At 49.7% G+C, this 23,068-nt stretch overlaps 4 protein-coding genes across 4 annotated transcripts; 1 reads left to right on the top strand and 3 right to left on the bottom strand.

Annotated features, from left to right (window-relative positions):
- Positions 1 to 1,700: 1,700 nt before the first annotated feature.
- On the top strand, positions 1,701 to 3,537 carry LAESUDRAFT_732482 (uncharacterized protein). The gene is made up of 10 exons (XM_040910247.1): positions 1,701 to 1,861; positions 1,975 to 2,038; positions 2,089 to 2,193; positions 2,260 to 2,355; positions 2,471 to 2,617; positions 2,679 to 2,694; positions 2,744 to 2,795; positions 2,882 to 2,916; positions 2,972 to 3,429; positions 3,509 to 3,537. Exons 1-9 carry the CDS (start codon positions 1,706 to 1,708, stop codon positions 3,381 to 3,383), a joined length of 1,083 nt encoding a protein of 360 aa, XP_040757958.1. The 5' UTR covers positions 1,701 to 1,705; the 3' UTR covers positions 3,384 to 3,429; positions 3,509 to 3,537.
- Positions 3,538 to 7,686: 4,149 nt separating this feature from the next.
- LAESUDRAFT_613137 (uncharacterized protein) lies at positions 7,687 to 8,199 on the bottom strand (the record flags this gene model as incomplete). Its single annotated transcript, XM_040903177.1, has 1 exon — positions 7,687 to 8,199. A coding segment is annotated over one exon (513 nt), but the record flags the coding sequence as incomplete, so codon positions are not given.
- A 3,050-nt stretch (positions 8,200 to 11,249) lies between these two features.
- LAESUDRAFT_732477 (uncharacterized protein) lies at positions 11,250 to 13,410 on the bottom strand. Its single transcript, XM_040910246.1, has 11 exons — positions 13,318 to 13,410; positions 13,233 to 13,267; positions 12,997 to 13,174; positions 12,839 to 12,900; positions 12,684 to 12,788; positions 12,529 to 12,625; positions 12,472 to 12,473; positions 12,266 to 12,415; positions 12,098 to 12,128; positions 11,495 to 11,918; positions 11,250 to 11,441 (listed from the first exon to the last, which is right to left on the bottom strand). The coding sequence occupies exons 1-10, from the start codon at positions 13,359 to 13,361 to the stop codon at positions 11,561 to 11,563; spliced, it is 1,062 nt and encodes a 353-aa protein (XP_040757956.1). The 5' UTR covers positions 13,362 to 13,410; the 3' UTR covers positions 11,250 to 11,441; positions 11,495 to 11,560.
- Positions 13,411 to 16,363: 2,953 nt separating this feature from the next.
- LAESUDRAFT_816641 (uncharacterized protein) lies at positions 16,364 to 21,581 on the bottom strand (the record flags this gene model as incomplete). Its single annotated transcript, XM_040914796.1, has 4 exons — positions 16,364 to 16,618; positions 17,821 to 17,981; positions 20,329 to 20,398; positions 20,445 to 21,581. The coding sequence occupies 4 exons, from the start codon at positions 21,576 to 21,578 to the stop codon at positions 16,364 to 16,366; spliced, it is 1,620 nt and encodes a 539-aa protein (XP_040757955.1).
- Positions 21,582 to 23,068: the final 1,487 nt, after the last annotated feature.

The raw sequence follows: 23,068 nt of genomic DNA, 5'->3' as shown, positions 1-23,068 counted from the left end.
GTGGAGGCGTAGTGGTACATACTATATATGGTATATGGGTGGATAAATAATGGTTCGTGGGCGCTTGAGACTTGTGGCGCGGAAAAACCGTGACATACATAGAGCAGTTCTGATTGGTCGGACGCCCTCGGGGACGTGACGACTACCACGCCACATGCGCATCTCCTGCTACAGTTGCCTGCTCCAGCTTGAATAATCCTTGATCACTATGAATGCATCAGTTTTGATACATATACCCCCCAGCAACGAAAGAGGAAGAAGACATTCCCTTCGTGTCGTCAAGTATGCGCGCACCACTGGCAGTGATCCGCCTCACCGGCTGTTCTCACATCACGCGTACACTCTCGCTTATTCCTCTTTCCTTACGAAATGTAGCACTATCATGGTCGCTTTCCATTAATTTTCTGCTTGGTCGCTCGTGGAAGGCTCAGTCACCCAATTGCCAATGCTAAACCCCATGGTCAATCATTCTACGATTTTTGGGCCTGTCTCGTGAACGACCGGAATAACGAGAACATATCAAACCATCACCACGGGAAGAGAGTAGAACAAGGTATTCTTATATGGGTGCTGCATGAACGTGTTGAGCAATGCAATTGTTCCATCTTTGCGTGTGAGGTGAGTCCCATGTTAGATCTTACCTCAGAATGTGTTCTGTCCGCTGCTCAGTGCGAAATCTTGGTTACCAACTGAAGCATCGCTTGTTATACCACGTGTCTTTCGCTAGCTCCGTCGTTACTCTCAGTAGCATGATTGATCAGACGCTCTTTCCTTTGCTTTGAGCTCTACGTTATGAAAATATGATAGCCAAGAAGTCCGGGACGTTGAATTGGTGATTGAAACCGGTTCTTTGGGGGTATGTGCACAGGTGGCTCTCGGTAAAGCCCTGTGTATGTGATCGGATTATCTCTTCAACCGAGTTTGCTAGGAAAGCTCTGACCATGCTCATCTAGTGATCAGATTGCAAGCGGTTCGATCGTCATGGCAGCCAGCAACGGATCAAGAATTTGCTTTCCTTCCGCGATCCCTCATGTGAGACGCGTGATTTCTTCATTCCGAAGTGCATACTTCGTTCAGTTGCCGTTTTCGTTGACGTCTGCGTGATACAGTCATGCATTATGGGCCACTACCTGCTTTGCTGAACCCATCTGCAAGTGAACAGGGTTATACCGTATAGAGTGTTCTGATACAATCTGCTAGCATGTCTCTACTGATATCTTTGTTGAAGATGGAGATTACATACACTCAACGCCTTTGGAGCTCTCAACGCCTGCTCGAAGGCAGTACCAAGGTGATATGGCCGCCAATCATTGAAAATTCAGCTGATTGTTGTCGGTGAGAGCGCGTGATACCCTCAATTGACTGCTCAGCTCTGTCAAGAAACCTACTTATGCTTCCTGATCCTCCTTACCAAGTATCTGATGGAAACACTCCTAACAGGTCAAATAGCACCGTCTGAGTAGCTATTGCTTAAACGTCGCCTCCACTCGCTTGCCCGTCAGCAGCATGGCCAGCGCGAACTATGACGCAATCGCTTTATTTGAGGATAGGTGAGCTCGCTAATGTTCTCCAATGGCTTATCCATCGAACTCAAGGTGTATCTCACATAGCTTCATATCGAATTGTGCCCTTGCAGCTGGAGCAGGTTAGTACTATCTGCGTTTCTGATTATACTACGTCGTAATAACGGTCGTATATAGCGCTCATGTTCTACGAACATGTCATCACGCTCGGTCAAGAGGTCAAATTCATGTGGTCAAACCGAACACCCTCAACAATTCTGTTCTTCATCAATCGACTGGCTGCTCTCGTTTATGGCACATCGTCGGTTGTATCCTTGATCAATGTTCACTCTACGGCCGTAGGTGTTATTCTAAAACTCTACATATCATGGTCTTGTGACAGCACATTTTAATAGAGGTTAGTTGCCCAAGTGTATGATGCTGCGTCGAACGTTATCAATGCCTAAGTTTCAGCTGTGAGATGGTATCAAACATTTTATACGGTAGCGACCTCGCTATTTCGATAGTATCCGGAGGCACGTTTGTGTTCTTTGAACTCCAGAAAGTCGCTGATATCTTGCGCCAGTGGTCACGTTATTGCGAGTTTATGCAATAACCTCTCGCGATTGGCGTCCTACGATACCTTTAGCGCTGCTATTTGTTGCAATGATCGGGTTTAATACTGTGTTCGGTACGTTTCATGCCGAAAATGTTCCTGAACAAATCATCTCCTCATCAGCTCTGTCTTTGCGAAAAGCATTTGTGAACATATCGTACGAGGTCATCGTTCTAGGACCAACCGCGGTATGCAACGGTTTCACACAAGACTCCTTTGCGAACACCTCCTCAAAGTAAACGTTCGATCCATCTAATCCTTCTTTCTCCTTCTCATCCGTAAACGTTCAGGTGTAAGCTGAATACAAGGACTATCTTCCCGAAATGAGCCTATCTTGACGATTGCATAATAGTGTCTATTGCATCCCTCGTAGTTTCTATGGTTGCCAACATCGCGGTGATTGGCATCATTTGGAGAACGCTGGCCAGCAGTCTCAGCTTGACTTCTCCTACAATATTTCCGCGAAAGTCATCGCTTGCAATATTGCTACTACGGGATGGTGAGAACATGAGGCAGTGTCGTGTGTAATGCTGGCTGATCTGTCTTTATCCTTCTTGTAGGCACAATTCAATTCATGTGCGAGACCCGCACTCACGTCTGGAGTAAAACTGAAAGATAGCCACAGAACATTGTTACTCATGAATGTGGTCGGAGAAGTGCTGTCCATTGCTGATCAGGTTAGCATACTAGCTCTCAAATCAAATCCCTGTTGATAATGCTGAACTTCTGGTACGTTATGTTACCGTGCACTTCCACATTCTAGCAAGGTCAATACATCTTCAACAACTTGCAACCACCGTCAGCCTTCACGATTTCTGGTTGAAACCAAAACAATCTCTAATTTATCTCCCAGGCTTGTTGCCATCCTCGTCTCTCGTATGCTGCTGAACATCCATGAGACAGCAATGGCTACACGTGGAGAACAATCCAGCACTCCATCATTCGTGCGCTCGGGTCATGGAGTCCAGACTGAGGCACATCTTCCCGACCTCATAATCCCTTCCGATTCCTTGAACAGCATCATCGCGTCGGGAATGGAGGCAAGACGTTCCATGGCCCGTATGGACCAGTCGAATGCTATCATTGATGAGGGAGTCATCGCCGGTCCTTCTGCTAAGGTTTGTAACCATGAAAACGCAGAAGCTCCGGAAAGCATGACGACTGAACGCTCGGGAGAGACGCACGGGGAGGACCTGGAGCGAGTGGCTATCAACCGTTTCGAAGAAGAGGATGATTGGGAGACAGATTATTACGATGAGGAATGAGGCGACCCTATGCTTCATTGCTACTTCAGCATTTGTGGTCATATCGGTGAGCCCATTGCCAGACACACGACATCCGCATTGGCATTTATACAACCTGTACTGCGATGTCTCTCATGGCCCTCAAGTTACTTACTGGAGCAGAATGCTTTGATACCCGGCCCCGTATTTATTAGTCTCTAGACCATCCCACATATGCATCCCTCATTGACCAGTGTTCCCGGTGTCTTCGTTGTATGCTTGTTCTGCGCTGTAATTATGCCATACCTATATGGCGTGCATGATTCGCATAGCTTTGTATCTCGATATTATATCAGGTCTGTCATCGGCGTGCGAGGATTTGAATGAAGCCTTTCCAGCGTCATATTCTGCTATGCTTGAGTACCTCGTCGTACTGGTCAGTGCACAAAGCCGTTATGCATAGCAATCAGTCGCATGCTCACTGCCTGTTTCGCATCACAGAAAGTCATGAGGACGTTCAAGGAACAACACGTGGATTGAGACATGACGATTGCAGAACTCCGAGCGGTGGGTTGAGTTCTGTCGACGAGGCGACATGACACCGCTGAGGGAGCGCAACATTCTGCGAACTTTAAAAGGATGATACCGGCCGGAACAATCCTGCAGAACAATTTTCGAAATAATTGTGAAATTCACAGTGCCTCGAGCCGCTTGGCCTCAGTCGAGACTGATTCGATCCTAATATCACTGCAATTGCGTTATCGTCGTCTATACAATGCACAGCGCCGAACTCGAATATTGATGTCCATTAATTGGTGCTTGACACCACATTAGAACACAGATTCAAGCCGTGGACCATTGTGCACGGCGTACGGTCATCGTTGGCCCTTCAGCCTGAGTAACACGACATGAAAGCAGGTGCAACAGCTCTGTAACGACGAGATCAAGCGAGACATAGCTGAGTCGAGGATCCGCACCATGTTGTTCAACGAGAGAGTTGCACGGGTCGTAGGAGTCGAGTGTGCAGCAATTGCTCAAAGGGAGCGCCCCAGTTCACTGGTCGTGAGTAGTCTGTGGTCGGAGCGTATGCAATGTCCTCGACCATGGGTCTCCGCTGCACGAGGACAGAAGGGAACGAGCGTCAGTGTCGTTCATTGCAAATCTTTTGAGGCTGCGTAGTGCTCGCTGATTTCAGAGTTTTCAACCATCTTCCTCGCCCATGAGAACCGCGTGAGCTATCTTGATGATCTTCAGTATAATCCTTGCTTCCCGCCGCGGCACCATCTCGACAAGTAGCACAGCAGTTAGATATTCTCGGTGAGTGCGCGATCATCATGATACAATGGAAAACTCACAGTCAGCGGGTTGGATATTGAGCGCAAGCCATCAACACTTTGGGCTTACTAGCACTGCGTAGGGGCCCCGACTCTGCGAACAATGCAGCAATGTCCTGTATCGGCGCGTGCAAACGCAAACGTGGTGCCGCATTCTAACTTGCTCTGAGCTCAGATGAGATCATCACAAAGATGCCGGAAATGAGTCATAAGTTTGCCTTGTCCGCCTTGTTACCTCACACAACCGCCCGACAATCGGAAGATGAGGTTATTGTACGATTTCCTGCATGATTATCACTAACAGATGAAAATGACGGGACAGGCCTGTTTCATTCAGATCAATGTGTGCCAGCAGCGATAGATGCTATCAAACGTCAGATGAGGCGAGCCAGACACCGAGAAGAGCTGTGCGTTTCTCTCAGTCGATGATTGGCGGATGTGAGGACTGCAGAACGTACAGCATGCAAGCTACCTTTAAGACGGTCGGCGGAATGAGCAAACATAGCATTGATAGGCAAGCTCTGACTAGAAAGCCTGTCTGTGTTTCTAGCAATTGAACGGACGGCACGAGGGTGAAGGGAGCTTGTCGACTCGACTACACGTGAGATCTTCTCATTCAGGCGAGAGTGTGTGTTTCGACTCACATGCCCCGTATCATCCGCTGAGCATCCACATCGCACCGATTGCACACAGTCTATCTTCGATTCCTCGTAAAAAGCGCCATATGGTCGCAGTGAGAGCGCGAATCGGCGGCACTTCTGGTGCACGGCATCGATGCAAACTCAAGAGAATTACGCCAGAGCAGGTTGAAAGCGGAGGAGCAAGGAACTGCAAAAATACCGAGTAGACAAGTCATAGGACATGAACGTTGAACATGAGAGCAAATCGAGCAGATGCAGGGAGGTTCAGAGAGATTGGGACGTGTCCAGGTTCACCATCCTGCGTAACACAGAGATCATGTTGTTTGTGGTAGGCTACAGCACACGCACAAGAGAAACGTCAAGATTCCCCATACTCAAGAGTTCAGCGTGACCAGGTTGAGGCCGGCTAGGGCCGGCTACAACGGGCGCCAATGCCACGGTATTATGCGACACAGCGTCATAGCAATATTTTTCCACTGAAGAAATGATGAAAATATAGTAAAAGAATATAAAGCCTTACTTTGAAAAAATGTTAAAAACTATTATGTAAAGTGCTCCATATTTGGGTAGTGTATGCCCAGATATAGCAATTTAATGATGGAGGAAGCTTCTAATTTCTTCACCATTTTTCCAAATCAAAGCTTAATATGTTTTCAGAGTTTCTTTATTGTTTTCCAATGGAAAAATGTTGCTATGCACGCTGTGCGAGGACCGGCGCTACGTTTATCGAAATGGCAAGTGCGATCACCCACGGTGGTTTACCCGTCCACAGCTCGACCAGGTGTCCAACATGCGCGCTCGAATGCATGAGTTCCCAAAAGTTTGATGGTATTTCTCCATGTCTGCTATCGAGGCTTATCATGGCGGGTTTTTTGGACCACTTACTTTTCCAGTGCCTCAAACTACTCGAAAGTTGCCTACCTCATGAGACGGGACTTCGCTTCAACGGGCTCCAGTCGCCTAAATCTTCATTGTATTGCTGTCCAGCTCTCACATGCCGAGAAACGTGTTCATACTTCATAGCGATCCTTCCGGTAGGTGCACGATGATAACGGACCTGACAATGCGTCATCGGGCTCGTAGAAAACGAATCTGGCATAGTCCCAGAGGAGGAAGAGGAGGAGACCTCCAGCTGTTCTGCTCAAGACCGAGGAACCCCATGATCTTCGCCGGGACTTGGTTCTGTGCTTATGTGCTGGTTTTCATTTGCGCCCCGTGATTCTGATTTTTGGAAATATTTGGACTATTGGTCGATTTGTTCCGTATGCGTACTCGTCTATCATCCTGCAGTGGCCTTGCTTGGCAGTGTAGAGTCAGATGTGCAAATGCGCTTGAAAGCTCATCATTTTGCCAAATGGCATGCTTTATTTGGGGTTCATGATGGGATCCGATGCTGCTTTGAGATCTCTCTGTTTTCGTCCGATAGATAATCAGCTAATAGCGGTGCTGATTGTGAAGAGTTGAAGATACATTTATCAACAGCCGAGGTCTTGTGTGGTCATCCGAAAAAGGCAGGTACGTTTGCCTGAGTGTCGCAGTTTTCGAGGCTTCAGTTCCAAGATATTGTCCCAAACGAGCATGCTGACCTCTCACAGTGGATACGTTCCAGAAAAACACCTTGACTCCGAGACGGCACGCGCAATGCTCGGCGTCCAAGCGCTCAGCTCGAATCGCAAGATATCGCGTATCCAATTTCACAGGCGCATACAGGGACCACATTCATCGATCGCTCTTTATGATCCGACGTCCTAGTTTCACGCATATATATCAGTGCTGTCGCTGATATATAAAGATAAGATCGAAATGTATGGATACAAGCACACGTCAAAGTCTGGACTAAATCGTCTGAATGGATGAATGGATGGATGGATGGATGGTATCGGGGCCTCGGACCGCGCATATAGCCGCCCCGGAATGCCTAGCGGACGCAGGCCTTCGCGATCACAATACAGATATATGTAGAATCACCAAAAATGCTAAGAAGAACCTAAAACCGACGATGGACGACAAGAGGAAATATGATATACGAGCAGGCCTTACCTACAGATGTTACGAAGATGCGAGTGCGACGTTCGCTGGGAAGAAAAACCAGTGCGGAGAGGCAAGGGATCTGCGAGCCAGGATGGAGCTTCACGATGGTTGATTGAGGGAAGGCGTTCGCGCCAGATGGGACGATTGCTGGTCTGTAACAAGATACAGGTGAAGCAAGACCGAAATGTATGCGCCGTGCAGAGCAAGCACAGCTACGAGTGGTTATAAAGCGGCAACGGGCCGTCCGCCCCCCGGGGCGTCAACGTCGGCGCTCCGCACATTCATCTCCTCGCTGTCGATCGTACTTCCTTCAGTATCTTCTTCGGCCTCTTTATGCGCCTCTTCGTCCTCCAAGAACTTCACCAACAGCGTCAAGTCCACTTCTGCCCAGCCGTCAAACTCTCCCTTGCGCATCTCGTCTAGCCGCTTTTCATGAAACGCCATGTGATACGGAAGGACTACAGACCAGTGATACTCCTCACTGAACGACACGAGACGAGCAAGGTACTCCTTGGTGGCAGATGCGAGGGTGTGTGTAGCGTCGACAGAGCCGGAAGAGGCGGTAAAGGCAAGGAGAATGCGGAAGTACGTTGAGAGTGGGGCGAAGAGCGAGGACAAGGAGGGGTAGAAGCGCATGATGAACTCGCGTGGGCCGAGTGCGTGCTGTGCGAATGCGGAGGGAAACGAGGAGAATGGGAGGGGGGACGCCGGGAGCGGCGTAAGGGAGGCGTGCTCCAACACGTGTGCGCGGTAGTTCGCGTCGAGCTTGTAGAGATCGTACGGATCGAACGCGTGCCGTGCAATATCGAGCAGCACGCCCGGCTCGACCGTGGGAAACAGCTCAGGCAAAGATTTTCCCGCAACGGACGGGCTCGTCTTCGCGTTCGGGTATGCGCTGAATGCCGGGAACTGGTGCTCGGTCTTTGGCGAGACAGGCAGCGGGCTCGAGCGCGCACGGACGAGTGGAGGAGCAGGCGAACGGGTGGCGGCTGGGGAGCGGGTGAGAGATGCGGCGGAGGGGAAGTGGATGAGCGAGAGGAGGTGAGTGAACTGGTCTGCGGTGAGCGTGACCGTCCCTCTCAAGGCGGGCTTGCCGGCTGGGGCGGTGTCGGTATCGGTGTGCGCGCGGCCGCCATGCGCAGAGTGCCTGCGGTCTGCGCGGCCAAGCATCGGGAAGGCGCCGGCAGCAGGAGCGGCGGTGGCGCGGGATGCGGAGGCAAAAATCATGGTGGCGGCGGCGGCCACCATGAAGTGTGGGGGTGGGGTATGCGAGCACAGGCTCAGTTGTGCGCGGATGTCTTGAAGTCAGTTTTACACGCGGCTTCCATAACGGGGAAGCGAATTACCTCTCGCGGCAGTAGCTTTCGGGGTATTCAGATTAGTCTGTCAACGAAAAATAACGAGTATAGGCAAGGGGACGTATAGGCCATCTACGATGAGAGAAGGAGGGAGAGAGGGGACACCGCGGTGGCGTGTATATAGGTCCGGCGTGGCGAGGCACAGCGCGCGTGTCCGCTCCACTGCAGTCCACTGCGCCATCGATGCCCGATCTCACCCCGCGGCGCCCAGGAATGCGTCCCCCAATCGCATCCCGGCGCTCTCCGCGATCGGCACTCGGGCGGTCGAGATGCGGCCGGGTCCTTGACGTATTGCAATACTGGCGAATCAAAGTCGGGAACCAGCCGTGCTCTCCATCGCTTTCCGCCATGTCTGGATTATGAAAAAATCCATCTATACTTGGAACGATGTCAACAAGCTGTGCTTCAGCTGTGCTCCTCGCATCGAGCTATCTCGGAGACCAAAGCGCAACGATCTCGGCCGTGAGCAGTTCAGGAAAAAAAATGGCTCTTGCAACGAGATGAATCGCCAGATTTGCTGGCTAGGCGGCCCCACTCCAGTGTGGGGCAGAAGCTCGCAGAATATTCGAAAAAACAGCTCAAGAAGCTCTAGTCGGGCGTCAGTCGCAATCATACCGTCAACGTAGTCGGAGCACTCTTGGAGGCCTAGGCTCGCCGACGCGTTGTGCTCGACCGTCGCAAATCTCCACCAGACTGGAAACGTCGACGTTACCCAATGATTTCCACGCAGCGCAATGCAGAGCCTGGCCCTGCCGATTCTTCGCATCCTCAAACTGATCGTGTACACCGCTCAGACGCTCCAGCGAATTTCGTCATCCAAAGAGACTGCTCCAGCTTTTATGGATGTCCCTGTGACTTATATACACGGAGCTTCGGCAGCTCAGCTGCTATGTAGACGTTCGACATGCGTCTCGCCATATAACAGGCAGGGGACGACGCTGGACTTCGAAGCCATCGATCCGTCCTGTCGGCCTTCTTAATAATCGGCCTTCTTAATAATAAATCTACTCCACCCTTTGCTTCAATCGCCCCTCCTACATATATGTGCTGCGCCACTCGGTTCGTCTGGGCTCTCCTGGCCTCTTTTCATCCGTAGATCGTGTCGAGCTCCGCTCAGACAGCGCTCAAGCGCCCACGGTTAGGTCCGGTTTCTGGCCGTAGTCTCCGACGTGCGGCCTAGGCGCATACCGTCACCCACCTCATTAAGATACTCTGCGCTTCCATGCTCCAAACGCGCCTCTGCATGGTCAACTGTGTGAGTGCGACGAACGGAATGGGGACTGTCTGAAGTTCAAGCAAAAGTCTGGGTCAAGCGGATCTTGCATTCACATCAGCTCGTACTGTCGTGGTCAGGCCATCTAGCGTACCGTTGTGGCTGGGGAGAACTAGGCCTCGTCCACGATGACGCTGCACCGTCCTTTCCATGTGTGCTTGTTCACCGACGCGTACCCCGACTCAACTCGCTCGACGGTTACTTTGATGCTTTATGAGGCCACATCTTTCCCACCGCGCGAGGCGGTCACCCCCCAACAACCTGAACCATCAGCGGAAGCCGTCTCGCAGACATCCTCATTTTTTCGTCAGTGGTTGTACCTCGGAAGTGTGTTTCCTACACTGTTGTGACTCTTAAATTGAGCAGATGTCCTCGAGTGCTGAGCCTATACGTGGTCGAGACGAGACGTGCGCGTGAGCTTGCTGGCAGAACGAGCTCTGCAAGGTGCTAAGACCTGAGATGATCACGTGATGAAGCTCGGAGGCAATCTCACAACTCCAGTGCGATCTCTCTGGTACCAGCGCTGAGTTACATGCGCCAATGTTTCGTTTTCCCTTCGAGATACGTGTCTATGCCCACAAGGGATCGGTACACGCGCTATTCCAGTTCCAAGATCTAGAATACTAGGCTCCATTCGTGCGGTAAACCCACGGTGTCGCTCTTTCCCGAATAATGTTTTCTGCATGAATGAATCAAGGCACATTAGGATATTCAGCGCGCAGCGTGCAGCGCTCAGCACTGGCGTGCTACATCATAACGCGCCTCTTGAGAGGAATGAGAAGTCTACGTCTCGGAGAAAATCGGGCACACACAGTTCTGACGCTAGCTAGTACAGGGCTCGGAAATACGAACAGAATAATAGCGTAGAGGTTGGATCGCGTGAAACGGACTGCGATGTGCAGGAGCTGGCCCGCACGAGCATATAGTCGAGAATCTGCCAGCATAATTCACTGAGTTCTGACTTCGTGATGCGTACGTCCGTCGTTCTTACTTCATGCATTTTCTTCGAGGTTTGGCCTCTTGAGTCAATAGAATGCCCTGATCAGCTCCAAGGCATCCTGTCTATGCAGTCTTTCTCACCGATATCAATCAAAGCGCAGGGTGTTTTCGCGGAAATGCGTATTAAATCCAAGACCACACTGCGACTGTAGTCTCTCTGGCCTCCGCGCCGACCTATTCATGCCAACCTCCAATGCTATAGCTATGCATCACAGCAGTGGACAGGCAGCACGTAGCATACAGTAGCTGACAGGCTGTTACGCAATGAGTAGAGCGGTCCGTTCGGCGTGCATCCTCGATAACCCGATGGCTCATCCAGAATAGGGGGGGCACGGTATATTCCATAGCATACGTGTGAAAACTCAATCGCAGATACAATTAGTTAGTACGGATGTTCATGCGAGAAACATGTCAAACAAGATCTATAGCACGACGCATATCCGCTGAGGTTGTGCGGAGAGAATCTGCGAATGAAGCCGGATGAGATGGGGCGTATGAAGACTAACGTGCCACTTACAAATAGCAAGTAAATGGACGATCACAGTGAATCTGACAGCTCGATTTCAAGGCCCATTCTCTCCCCTCACTCGTCATTCTCCCAATCCGACATCATCTCTTCCTCGACTTCGTCCATCCCCTCTTCCTCGTTCACGTCCTGATGAGCATCGCCCGCGATAGCAGCATTGTCTGCCATGTTGCGCGGTTCGGCAATGATTTCATCATGTTCCGCAGAGTCTTGTGGGTGAGTGCGATCAGTCTCCCGGGCTTGTTCGGTGCTGCCGAGGATGTTCAATTCGAACGACATGTTCTCGACGTCTGCTTGTGACTGGAGCCCTCGGTCTGACTGGACGAAGGAGGGCGTTTGGGACTGTTCTCCTCGTGTGGACCGCGCTGCGGCTCGGATGTTGAGGAGAGCACGAGAGATCAGAACGGGAGTGAGTCTGTAGAATCTTCAGTGTGTCATTGGCAGAGAAAATGTAAGAAGATTGCCCCACGAAAATTCCAAATAAGCGACGACATTTTCGACATTCTAGCATGTCCATAATCATGTACGACAGATTAGTTAGGATCCAGCGGATAATATAGGGTGCATGCACTTACGATGTCCAGGAAGTCTAACACAGTCGCAAGTAAGCTCATTAGTAATAGAGCTCTAAATAATGTGCTTCAGACGTTGCCAACTCATGTCAACACTACGTCTCACGTTAATTGAATCGTGCCTGTGAAAATAGTGGGCACAAATGTCATTCGAGCTCAGAGACCCACAGTCATTGTCAGATATCCGTACCATCTCTGAGTAGCAGTGCCGCAAGCGATGGATTCCTCGTAGACAGGATGTCAACCACGGCTGGTCTATGGCGATCATATAGCTTGTACCAGAGAATTGCGAGCGCCATGATGGCGAAAAGTGAACCACAGGCCGCATTGACTTTGTCCACTGCGGTGCAATTGTCAATGAAATATGGAGGCAAGAAATCCCGAGTTCTGACTAACATCTATTGAGAATCAGATAAGCAAGTTCAGATTCACTGAAATAAGTGGCTTTTATACTTTGCAATGACATCTTCCACTGAACTAGGACTGCTGGACTCGGTGCATATTTCTGCGCCATCCAGTACAAACACAGAATACGACACTCGGGTGAAGCCTTTTCATGAATTCATGATAAGTCAATCAAAACATGTCCCAATCAGGAGGAAACGTACAGACGTAGACGTTTGTGATCACATTGAAGACCGCAAGCAGTGCAAGGAGGATAACAAGCCTTCGATCACCACCTGTCACGGCATATATTCGCAATATTGTAGCCGCTTCGCTATGTTTGAGCTGTGAGAATGTTTCATGAAGCACACTAGCTTACTTTCTGAGATTGCTCCGGTGAGTATTCTAAGCAGTCCGCTCATCACGAGGCTTGCCATACAACTACAACGTAAGAATAGTTAGACGCGAATTTATGTGACAACAGGAAACAACTCGCCCCTGCAATGTTTGTAAGTCGAAGGTGTATCCATGCGAGACAATATGGTTCCACGTACGGTTACTGTGCTAAAGTTCACGAGGGACAAAACGGAAATGATCGCATAGCTCAGTGAAAGCGCCTGATTAGCAAAAAACAACCATGTGGAGAACGACCTCTCGGCCCAGAACAATTGGACCTGCTGGCCAAATGTTATGGCATGGTCGAACAATATGAGCGCTGTTTGAATGGAAACGTCAACAATCAGTCAGTGTTAACCGATAAGTGTCCGATTAACCTGCGCCGGCTACAAAAGCATAGCTTGCTGTAAAGCTGATAATGCATCATTTAATGCAACGCATCTCAACTATCTAAAGACGCACGAATTGTCCAAAAAGGTGATTGCTTCGGAGGCGGCGACAGACATGCCTAGTAGAGAGAACGGACGTCGACTTAGAGTAGTCGGAAGTCAGCCTGCTTATAACGCCGTATGGCATCAGATAGTAACGTTACATCACCCGCCTATTAACATATACTGTGAGCCAACTCACCTACGATGAGGTCTGCAAAATAAAAAGTGGCTCAGAACCAATGACTTCATCATTCGCGTATGCATAGAATCGCAACTGAGAGAGATATGCACATCGGGATGGAAAGGTCGCTCGGCTCATATGAGATGAGAATCATGAGATTATGAGAAGAAGCTGTGTTCAACTTGATCCGTTGCTGTATGCTGTGACAACTGCAACCTCATAACTGAACTGCATGACGGGAAGGAATAGCCGGAGGGATCTCCTGGTAACTATCAGCTGAGGAAACGATAAACGTCGCACGCGTACAGGGGACCCGCAAAAGCGAGGGTAGAATATGCCCCGTGACAGTCAAGTCCTGCTCAAAATGTAGTGGTGAATGCTCGCAGGAGAAACGTCGGAGAGGCCGGCAACTGCGGAATAATTGATTGACGGTTTGACAACACCGGCGGTTCAGTTCAGTTCTAAGTGAACCGTGAACAAACAAAGACGACGTGCATGACAGATGGAGTTCACCTTTGCGAGAGTGACTAACATGACGAGAAGACGGCATGCCTTGACTATCGTATCTTCACTACAGGACTCCAGGAGAGGCTTGGCCGAAATCATGATTTGAGTATTGGTAGGACCTCCTCAGGCAACGCCTTGTGGAGACGCGCCCGTGGCGTGGTAATCGTGCCCGATCATTCTGCCACGCACGCCCGACCAATCACGCACAGGCGCGTGAATTTAGTCCAGGCTTAGTGCCGCACTGCAACGACAGGTGAGAGAACTCGACACTTTCGAACTCCACGCAGAGCGACCACTGCAAAAGCTAGGACTCTCCACATACTATCAAGGACCATTCCCGAATCGCCGAGTTCGCATATTTCAAGGCGGGCTGCCTACCTTGCAATATGCGAGCTCGGGGATTCCCGTAGGCACGATGAGAATCTTCCTAGCACGTTGACTCGTGCGGGTGCAAACATCGGTATGTCTCCTCGGCGAAGTGTTGCTCCGCGTTGAGCAGCGGAAGGCTCGGCGAGTTCAGCAGGTGTTCGACTTTCATAATCTCAGATGAGTCAGTAGAATCTGTATTGTCGTTTCATCTCACCTCACTCTATGCCTTACATGCCATCCATTGGTCAAAATGTACGGTGCTGTTGCCTTGTACCTTGATACATCTGTCAACGCCCTATCGCTTAAATCCGTTTCTATCCGATCTGTGTCTCTCGACGGGCGTTTCGGTGCCGGTCGGGACATGATTCCGTGCAATACCCCCATTTGCGCTCCATATGCATGCAGCTCCAATTTTGAAGGGCCTGGCCTTCAGCTTCTGCTGGCTGTCAAATTGTGGAAAGGCTGTTGTTCTTACGAGCGCTGGGACAGCTGAACCCTATAACCGGGTATCTGTGCTTTCTCATTGGGCGCTGGTTTTCCTTTGTTGCACAACGACAAGCTGGCACGTCGAATCCATGCCTGGGTTGAGAAGGTGCCTATTGCGGCTGATATGAAAAGTGATGATACGTATGAAAATCGACCTATCAACAAGGCCTGAAAATATGATGTGAGGACTCTTTCTTGGACAAACTATCCATTTCGATGTTGATCTATCACTGAATTTCGTTTGTTCGCCTGCCAGTCCGGTCTCCTCGAGCAGTCACATTTTGCTCATAATTTTCGTCGTACCATGCATGTTCACCGATGCAAAGCGCTCAATTCTAGCTATTTGCGATCAGAACAGGATTTTTCCCTATCGCCAATCACCTCGTGCAGTCCATGGACAGCCTCGACATCATGTTCCGCCGAGGTGTCTGCGTGGCAGCTCATCAGCTTTCTCATGAGACGGAGCTGTGCTCGTATTCTACTCGCAATGTGTCGCTTAGGTAACACGCCATATCGCGCCTCAATTCGATAGTACGAACCCATCTCGATGGCGAAGTCGAAAGCTGGGTTCAAAACTCGACCATCAATATTCAATGCTCATACGATGCGGCCGGAAGACGTCGTTGAAGAAACGGTTTCTGAGCACACCAGCACATCACTATCTAGTCAGATTGCTTGCACTGTCATTCGTAATAGATCTCACCTCGCTTGATTGTACTCTCGATCCCTTTGTGGCATTGGTTCCTCCGCATTTCAGCAGTCGCTTTCAATGTCTCCATGGAGATCAGTGCCACAGACGAACTGTGTAGGGAGCTTACTTCGATGAGCCCTCACATCAACCCCATCATATCTTGGACGTCCAGTCACACAGCCGCATCAGAATGCTCTGCGCTGGGTGAACTCGCAGTAATTTCACTTTGTCATGCGTATGTCCGTCATCTTTATGTCGTCCATTTTCTTCGAGGTTTCGCCTATTGAGTCGATCGAAGGCCCTGATCAGCTTTCGGGCATCCTGTTTATGCAGCCTTTCTCACCCAACTTAATGGGACCGTACGGTGGTTTCGCGGAAATGCATGATATAACTGAACGAATCCAAGACCACACTGCGAATGTGGTCTTTCTGGCCTCCACGCCAACCTATGATGGCGACCTTCAATGCTATAGCTATGCGTCGCAGCAGTTGACAAGCGACACGTAGCTTACAGCAGCTGTTACCCAACAGTGGAGCGGCCCGTACAGCGTGCATATCCAACAACTCGATGGCTCATCCAGAATAGACAGCGCACAGAGTGTCCCCAGCATTCGTGTGGAAACTCAATTATAGATGCAATTGCGTAGTACGGATGTTCATGCGAGAAACATATCAACAAGATCTGTAGCACGACGCGCATCTGCTGAAGTTGTGCGGGGAAAATCTGCGAATACAGCCGGATGAGATCGAGCGTATGAAGAATGATGTGCGACTTACAAATAGCAAGTGAAAATGTAATCACCGTCGATGCCACAGCTCGGCTTGAAGGCCCGTTCTCTCCCCTCACACATCGTTCTCCTCATCCGATAGCATCTCTTCCTCGACTTCGCCCATCCTCTCTTCCTCGTTGATGTCCTGATGAGCATCGCCAACGATAGCAACATTGTCTGCCATGTTGCGCGGTTCGGCAATGATTTGATCATGTTCAATGGAGCCTGACGCATGAGCGAGATCGGTCTGCTGAGCTTGTTCGGTGCTGCTGAGGATGTTCAATTCGAATGACATGTTCTCGACGTCCGCTTGTGTCTGGGGCCCATTCTGCGACCGGACGAAGGAGGGCGTTTGAGACTGCTCTCCGCGTGTGGATCGCGCGGCGGCTCAGATGTTGAGGAGGATACGAGAGATCAGAATGGGAACTAGTCTGTAAAATTGTCAGTGTGCCATTGGTAGATAAAATGCAAGAGGATTGTTTCACGAGTATTCCCAATCAGCGACGATATTTGCAACAGTCTACCGTGTTCAGAATCATGTATGGCAGAGCAATCAGGATCTAGTGGAAGATATAGGATGGATTGAAAGGGCATACACTTACGAGGTTCAGGAAGTTCAATACAATTGTAAGTAAGTTCAGTAGCATTAGAGCTCTGAACAATATGCTTCAGACGATGACAAATTGCATTCGATTCCATTCTCACGTCAACTGAATTGTGCCTATGAAAATCATGGCCGAAAGTGTCATTCGATCAGAGACCCATAGTTATTGTCCGATAGCCGTACCATCTCTAAGAAGTAGTGCCGCAAGTGATGGTTTCTTCGTAGACAGAATGCCAACATTGGCGGGTCTATGGTGGACGTATAGCTTGCACTAGAGAATTGCAAGCGTCATGATGTCGAAAATTGTAGCACAGACCGTAGTGAGTACTTCCACTGTGGTGCAATAATCAAAGGAGTATGGAGGAAAGCATGCCTTGGTTCGGACTCACATCTATTGAGAAACACATAAGGAAGTATAGATTTACTGAAGATACCGGCTTACATACATTGTACCGATATCTTGCGCTGAACTGCTGGACGGGATGCATATGGGTGTGCTATTCAAAATGACCAGGGAATATGATATTGCAATGCAGCCTTCGCATAAATTTAACATAAGCCAATCGAGAATATGTCCCAATCAGAAGGAAGCATACCAGTGTAGATGTTTGCAATCACGTTGAAGACCAGAAGCAGTGTGAGGAGCATAACAGGCCGTCGATCGCCACCTGTCACGGCATAGATTCGCAGAATTGAAACCACTTGGCTATATTTGAGCTATGATAATGCGTCATGAGGCATGCCAACCTACCCCCTAAGATCATGTCGGCAAGTATGGTAAGCAGAGCGCTCGTCACGAAGTATGCCATACAACTACGAGATAGTAACAGTCAGATGCGAATGAATGTGGCAACAGGAGCCCATTTACCTCTACAATATCAGTCGGTCGAAGGTATATCCAAATGAGACAACATTGATTCACGTACCATTACTGTGTCAAAGTTCATGAGGGACCAAACAGAAACGGCCGCATAGCCCAAAGCGAGCATCCGATTGGCAAAGAACAACCATGCAGAAAACGAGCGCTCTCCCCAGAACAGCTGGACCTCCTGGCCGGAAGTTATGACATGGTTGAAGAATATGAGCGCTGTATGAAGCAAAATCGTAAAATGAGCAACGAGTAATGAGCAAGAAATGCCCGACTGGCCTGCGCCGGCAATAACAGTGTAGCCTTGTATAAAGCTGACGATACATTATTCAATGCAGTACAGTTTGGACTATCTGAAGAGACACACCCTTCTTTCAATAGAGTGGTTGCTTCAGATGCTGTTGTAGACATGTCTAGGTGAAGCCTGAAGGGATTGGATATGGATTGTGAAGCGGCTGGGAGTCGGCCTATTTATAAGTCCATGTTCCATTATAATACAATGTCACATCACCCAATATACGGTGCAACCCTGCTCATCTGCAGATGAGTTCGGCAAAGCAGATAGTGACTCACAATGCATGACTCTATCATGCGCACATAACCAAAAAAACCCAAATTTTTGATCCGTTGCTGGCTACCATGACGACCGAACCCCCTGCAACTCGATCACTAGATGAGCGTGGTCACAGCTTTCCTAGCACACCGCGTCGACGTGATACTCAGATTACACGTACAGGGCTTGCCCGAGAGCAAACTGCGCATATACCCCCCAAGAACAGGTTTCAATCGCCAATTCAACGTTCCGGGATTCTTGGCTGTCGTAGCTTTCATAGCCTAAAGCTCAAAGCAAAGGAGAGTGTGTCTCATCAATCACGTCACCGGTAGCAGCGACGGAGCTAGTCAAAGACACGCTGTGTAATCGGCGACACCTCAGTGAGTAACCAAGATCTCGCACTGAGCAGCGGAATGAACACATTTTGAGGTAAGACATAACATGGGACTCACCTCGCACGCGAAGGTGAAACATTACACACTGAGACAACACTCATTTAAGAACATCTCTCTGTACTTTCTTCCCGCGATGATGATTTGATATGTCTTAGTTGTTCCAATCGTCACGGTGCGCGAAGCAGGCCCAGAAATCATAGAATGATTGATCCTGGGACTAAGTATTGGCAATTAAGCGACTGAGCGTTCCATGAGCGACCAACAGAAAGTTTCTTGGAAAGATTGATGGAAAGCGACCATGACAGTGCTACGACTCGGAGGAAAGAGGACTAAATGAGAGTGTGCGTGCGATGTGAGAACAGCCGGCGAGGTGGACCACTAGTGTGCACATACTTGACGGCACAATGAAAAGTCTTCTGCATCTCTGTAAGTTCTCGTTGCTGGGGGTATATGTATCAAAATTGATGCATCTATAGTGATCAAAGATCATTGCAGGCGACCGGGATTCCAAATAACAGAAGGTTATTTGGTTATTGACGCGGCTGCTTGACAGGCTTACATAAGCCTTAAGCTGGCAAATTCGCTGCTTACGGTTTAGCGTACTCGAGCACGCCACATCCGCCAACGTCTGACAGAATGCTTATAAGGGGTGATATGCGGCACCCCTGTTTACAACTTGGGTGGAGTTGGCGCGGCCGTGCCGGTTCCAAATAACAGGTCGGAAGACTGATATATGTACATAATAAGTATAGAAAGAAAACGGTGTGGTGATCTGTTGTATAGTAGAGGAAAAAGCGACGGGACCTGTAGCAACGGAGGTTACGATGGCATACAAAGATTTTCGCGGAGCGGTATAAATTACGCTGGGCAGATTTGTTGGGATATTGGGGCTGGCTATGCTTTGGTGTGTGCTTGTCAGTTGTTCTTTTCTTTTGTGTCCTTCTTGGGGGTTCGGGGTCGTTTGAGTTTTCGCGCGCTTCGCTCGTTTTGCGTGCTTGCGTCCTTGTGTTGTGCGGTATTTGTTTCCTTGTGTGTACTCTTGCTGTCCCTGGTGGCGTTTGTTTCTTTCGTGTTGTGCCGTTGTTGGGTCTCGGTGGTTGTTGATTCTGTGTTTCTCTCCTGCCGGGTTTGTCTCCCTTTGTGTTTCGCGTGTGTGCTCTCGTTGGCTCTTTTTTGGTCGGTTTAGTGGTTCTGTGCGGCGTCGGCGATTCCTGGGTGTGGGTCGTTAGCATCTCCACGATCAGTTGTTAACACACACGTTCTCTGTACTTGAATGATTGGCTGGCCAGGTATCGATCCTGACTGTACTTCCAGGGCAAAAATGGCAGGGGCCCGATGAATCACGATCCGACTCTCAGTGTACCCATGACAAGCTTGACAACGGGAAGCACGTCGTGCACGGAAGAGAGTGTGCATGCATTGGGATGTGGTCTGTGTGGATGGTCGCGGTTCGACGTCGTCCCAGTGAAAAGGATAGATGCTGAATGAGACGTTCGCAATCGGCTGGAGCATATGATTTAATAGGGTGGCTTCCGGGCATGTAAGGCATGTAGACACTAATGAGCAGGTAGTTGGATCGACGGTGAAGAGACGTTCCACGAGGTCAGATGCTGCGCACCCGACAGGGCCAGAGCGAGGGAAGGACTGCAGCTCGAGAGATGAGAGACGGTCGCGGAGAGCATTTCGTGCTAGTTCCAAGAAGTGACGATCAGCTGTGCACGATTGAAAGCTGACCTCAACGTGCTGCAGCAGGGCACTGGCTGACGCAATGCGGGAAAAAAACTGTCCGCCTCTGTCGGCATAGATGTTCCACAGGACAGTTAACACCGAATCGTAAGCGCAGCTCCAATTCTGCCGGTCCCAGATCAGACCGGATGGAGGAGTTGCAGAGGGAACGCGATTCGAAGGCGTAGCATGTTCAGACCCGAGCAGTACGACGGAAGATCCGTGTTTGGCAGAAGACGAAGTGGTAGGAACAGAGATGGACGTGATCGTTTTAGCGCGCTTCGTGGGGAGCGATGAGGGAGGAAGCCAGTTATCTTTGGTACGTCGTTTCGAACGTTCGGGCCGGTTACTGTTCGCTGCGAGATCTCTTTTAACCTTTTTGCCCAGTAATTGCCAGTGCGGAGGTTCAGGGGGAGGCAGGAGAGACGAGATGGGCTCTTGTGACCAGTCAAGGAGCTGTTCCACATTATGAGGAATGTATTGACATCCGTTTGTGGCCTGAAAAGTCTTGACTAATGACGCCCGCGTGCAACCGCTGATAGAAGGGGGAAGCGCATCTTCCAGATGCAACCGAGTGATTTCATCCAGAATCTCGAGCTCTCGGAACTCTCGTCTAAGAGCACCATTCAAACCGCCAGTGATCTTGGAGTCATCGATGCCATCGAGAATCAGCGTACCTTTTAGAGATGCACTGCGTGCCAGGCAAGTGTACAGTGACTGGTGCCCCTTGCAAAAGCGAAGATGGCACGGATTGTGTGGACGTGTCCGCCCCTGGCATCCAAAATCGGTCATCGCGAAATTGGGGAGCACGTTTGCCTGCGAGCGATCAATGTAGACCACACAATCGTTGGGAAGCGTACATTTGATATGTGTCTTTGCATGGACCAGGGGAATTACATTCGGTGGGAGATCGGGAAGCTGAACTACCTGAGGAGGATTCTTGAGACGGACGAATAATGTGTCCAGTATGTCATGTCCATCTGCATCCTGGTGTGAATCCCAGCTGAGCACATAAGCCTCCGCACCATTGGTTGCACATAATTCGGTTGCCTCGTTGTTTTTCAGCATAACCGGCATGTCTCTGCACAGTGTCAGAATACCTGCACGGTGAGCAGTAAGGGAAGGGGGCAGTGCCCAGAGCATTTCCTGGATTCCTGGTAAGACATCACCAGAGGATCGATTAGGATCGACAGCTCGTTGTTGCAATCGCTGAGTCTGTCGTAGTGAGTCACTCGAACGGACATTGGACCAGGAATCAATGGAATGAAATCGCACCAGCTGTTGTCCATTCTCTGTAGCAAAGCGACGTGAGCTCACTTCATTGATAGCGTCTCGGTGACTGTTCAGGGCAGTGATAATAGATATGTTCCGAAAATTGGGATCGGACATTAAGTGATGTAAGCCGGCGGAAGTGACAACACGCGTTCGCAATAACGCGATGTCTTCAGGCGTACAGGCCTTCAGCCTCATGTTCTGCAGCGCTTGGCGAAAAGCACAGTCTTCAGGCGTCAATCCCTGTTGACGCATGTTACGTCTCAAAATAACAACTGTCGTTACTTGATGTCATAGTGCTTTACCTAACACAGCCTGCTGGGCATGTAATGAATGGGCAGATGACCATGCACCAATGCTGTTTGAATACAATGACGAGGCACCGCTTCCGGCAGGGGGTAATTGCGCAAAATCACCTGCGAGAATGACCCCCAAGCCACCAAACGGTTTGTCGGTCACGCCGAGCGCCTTAGAGATTTGAGCACTGATACGATACATATCCGTACATGAAACCATAGAGATTTTGTCAATGAACACCACATCTACGTTATCTAGACGCTCACGGACCTTGGACAACACAGCGGCGCTTGAACATCCAGCATGGTCTGAGTTATGGTTGAAACCGAGGACAGAATGATAAGTAGAGCCAGAGATTACACATGCAGCAGAGCCTGTGGGAGCAAGAAGCATAAGACGAAATGATATCCCACGTTTAGTCAGGAAGGAGGACACAGCTCGTATGACTTGAGATTTTCCCGTCCCACCAGGTCCTCCGAGATACATTTGCAATGGATGTGTCTCTCTGTGAAGGAGCCAGCGAGAAATAATGTGAAATGCACGTTCCTGTTCGACATTCAGACTAAATGACTGTAATATGTGAATTACAAGAGCGATCGTACTGTCCTCAATTGACAGCGGGATTGTTGCATGGCCCGGAGGTGGACGTGGTGATGAACTGTTTGTCAAGACGATGACGGAATCAGGAACGAAGCAGTTTAGCATTTGCCCATTAACGGTGACATGGTGGGAAGAGGACTTATCCACAGGTGTCACCCGAGATGCCGCAACAGATCTATTGCGAATGACCTGTTCTCTCGCCATCGACAACGATGCTTTCCAGTCAGACATGGATCTACAGGGAATGATGTCATGGGTCCCAGTATTGTCAACGTGCTTAGGAGTGATGGCGAAGTCCATGTTTAATGCGTGAAGCAATGTATGCATGCTGGTCATTTGAGACTTGATCCTTGCAGTTAATCGACCTTCGCATGCCAGCGAGTCATGCAAGGAGTTGAGCAGCTGCTCCTCAGTAATGTTAGAGAGAACATTGTTCTCGAAGTGCTCCGCATCCAAGTGGGAAA

Source organism: Laetiporus sulphureus (assembly GCF_001632365.1).
Source record: "Laetiporus sulphureus 93-53 unplaced genomic scaffold LAESUscaffold_88, whole genome shotgun sequence".
NCBI lineage: Eukaryota > Fungi > Basidiomycota > Agaricomycetes > Polyporales > Laetiporaceae > Laetiporus > Laetiporus sulphureus.
Note: the sequence above shows the minus strand (reverse complement) of the source record. Positions and strands in the feature narration are given on the sequence as shown.

Bases quoted from the DNA above. Each gene is read 5' to 3' on its own strand.
- LAESUDRAFT_732482 (XM_040910247.1), top strand. From the start codon at position 1,706: ATGTTCTACGAACATGTCATCACGCTCGGTCAAGAGGTCAAATTCATG. The intron at 2,039-2,088 runs GCACGTTTGTGT...ATCTTGCGCCAG, and splicing joins TATTTCGATAGTATCCGGAG to TGGTCACGTTATTGCGAGTT. The intron at 2,796-2,881 runs GTTAGCATACTA...TCCACATTCTAG, and splicing joins TGCTGTCCATTGCTGATCAG to CAAGGTCAATACATCTTCAA.
- LAESUDRAFT_732477 (XM_040910246.1), bottom strand. From the start codon at position 13,361: ATGTCTGTCGCCGCCTCCGAAGCAATCACCTTTTTGGACAATTC. The intron at 13,268-13,317 runs GTGCGTCTTTAG...ATGCATTATCAG, and splicing joins ATCACCTTTTTGGACAATTC to CTTTACAGCAAGCTATGCTT. The intron at 12,789-12,838 runs GTAAGCTAGTGT...AACATAGCGAAG, and splicing joins CACCGGAGCAATCTCAGAAA to CGGCTACAATATTGCGAATA.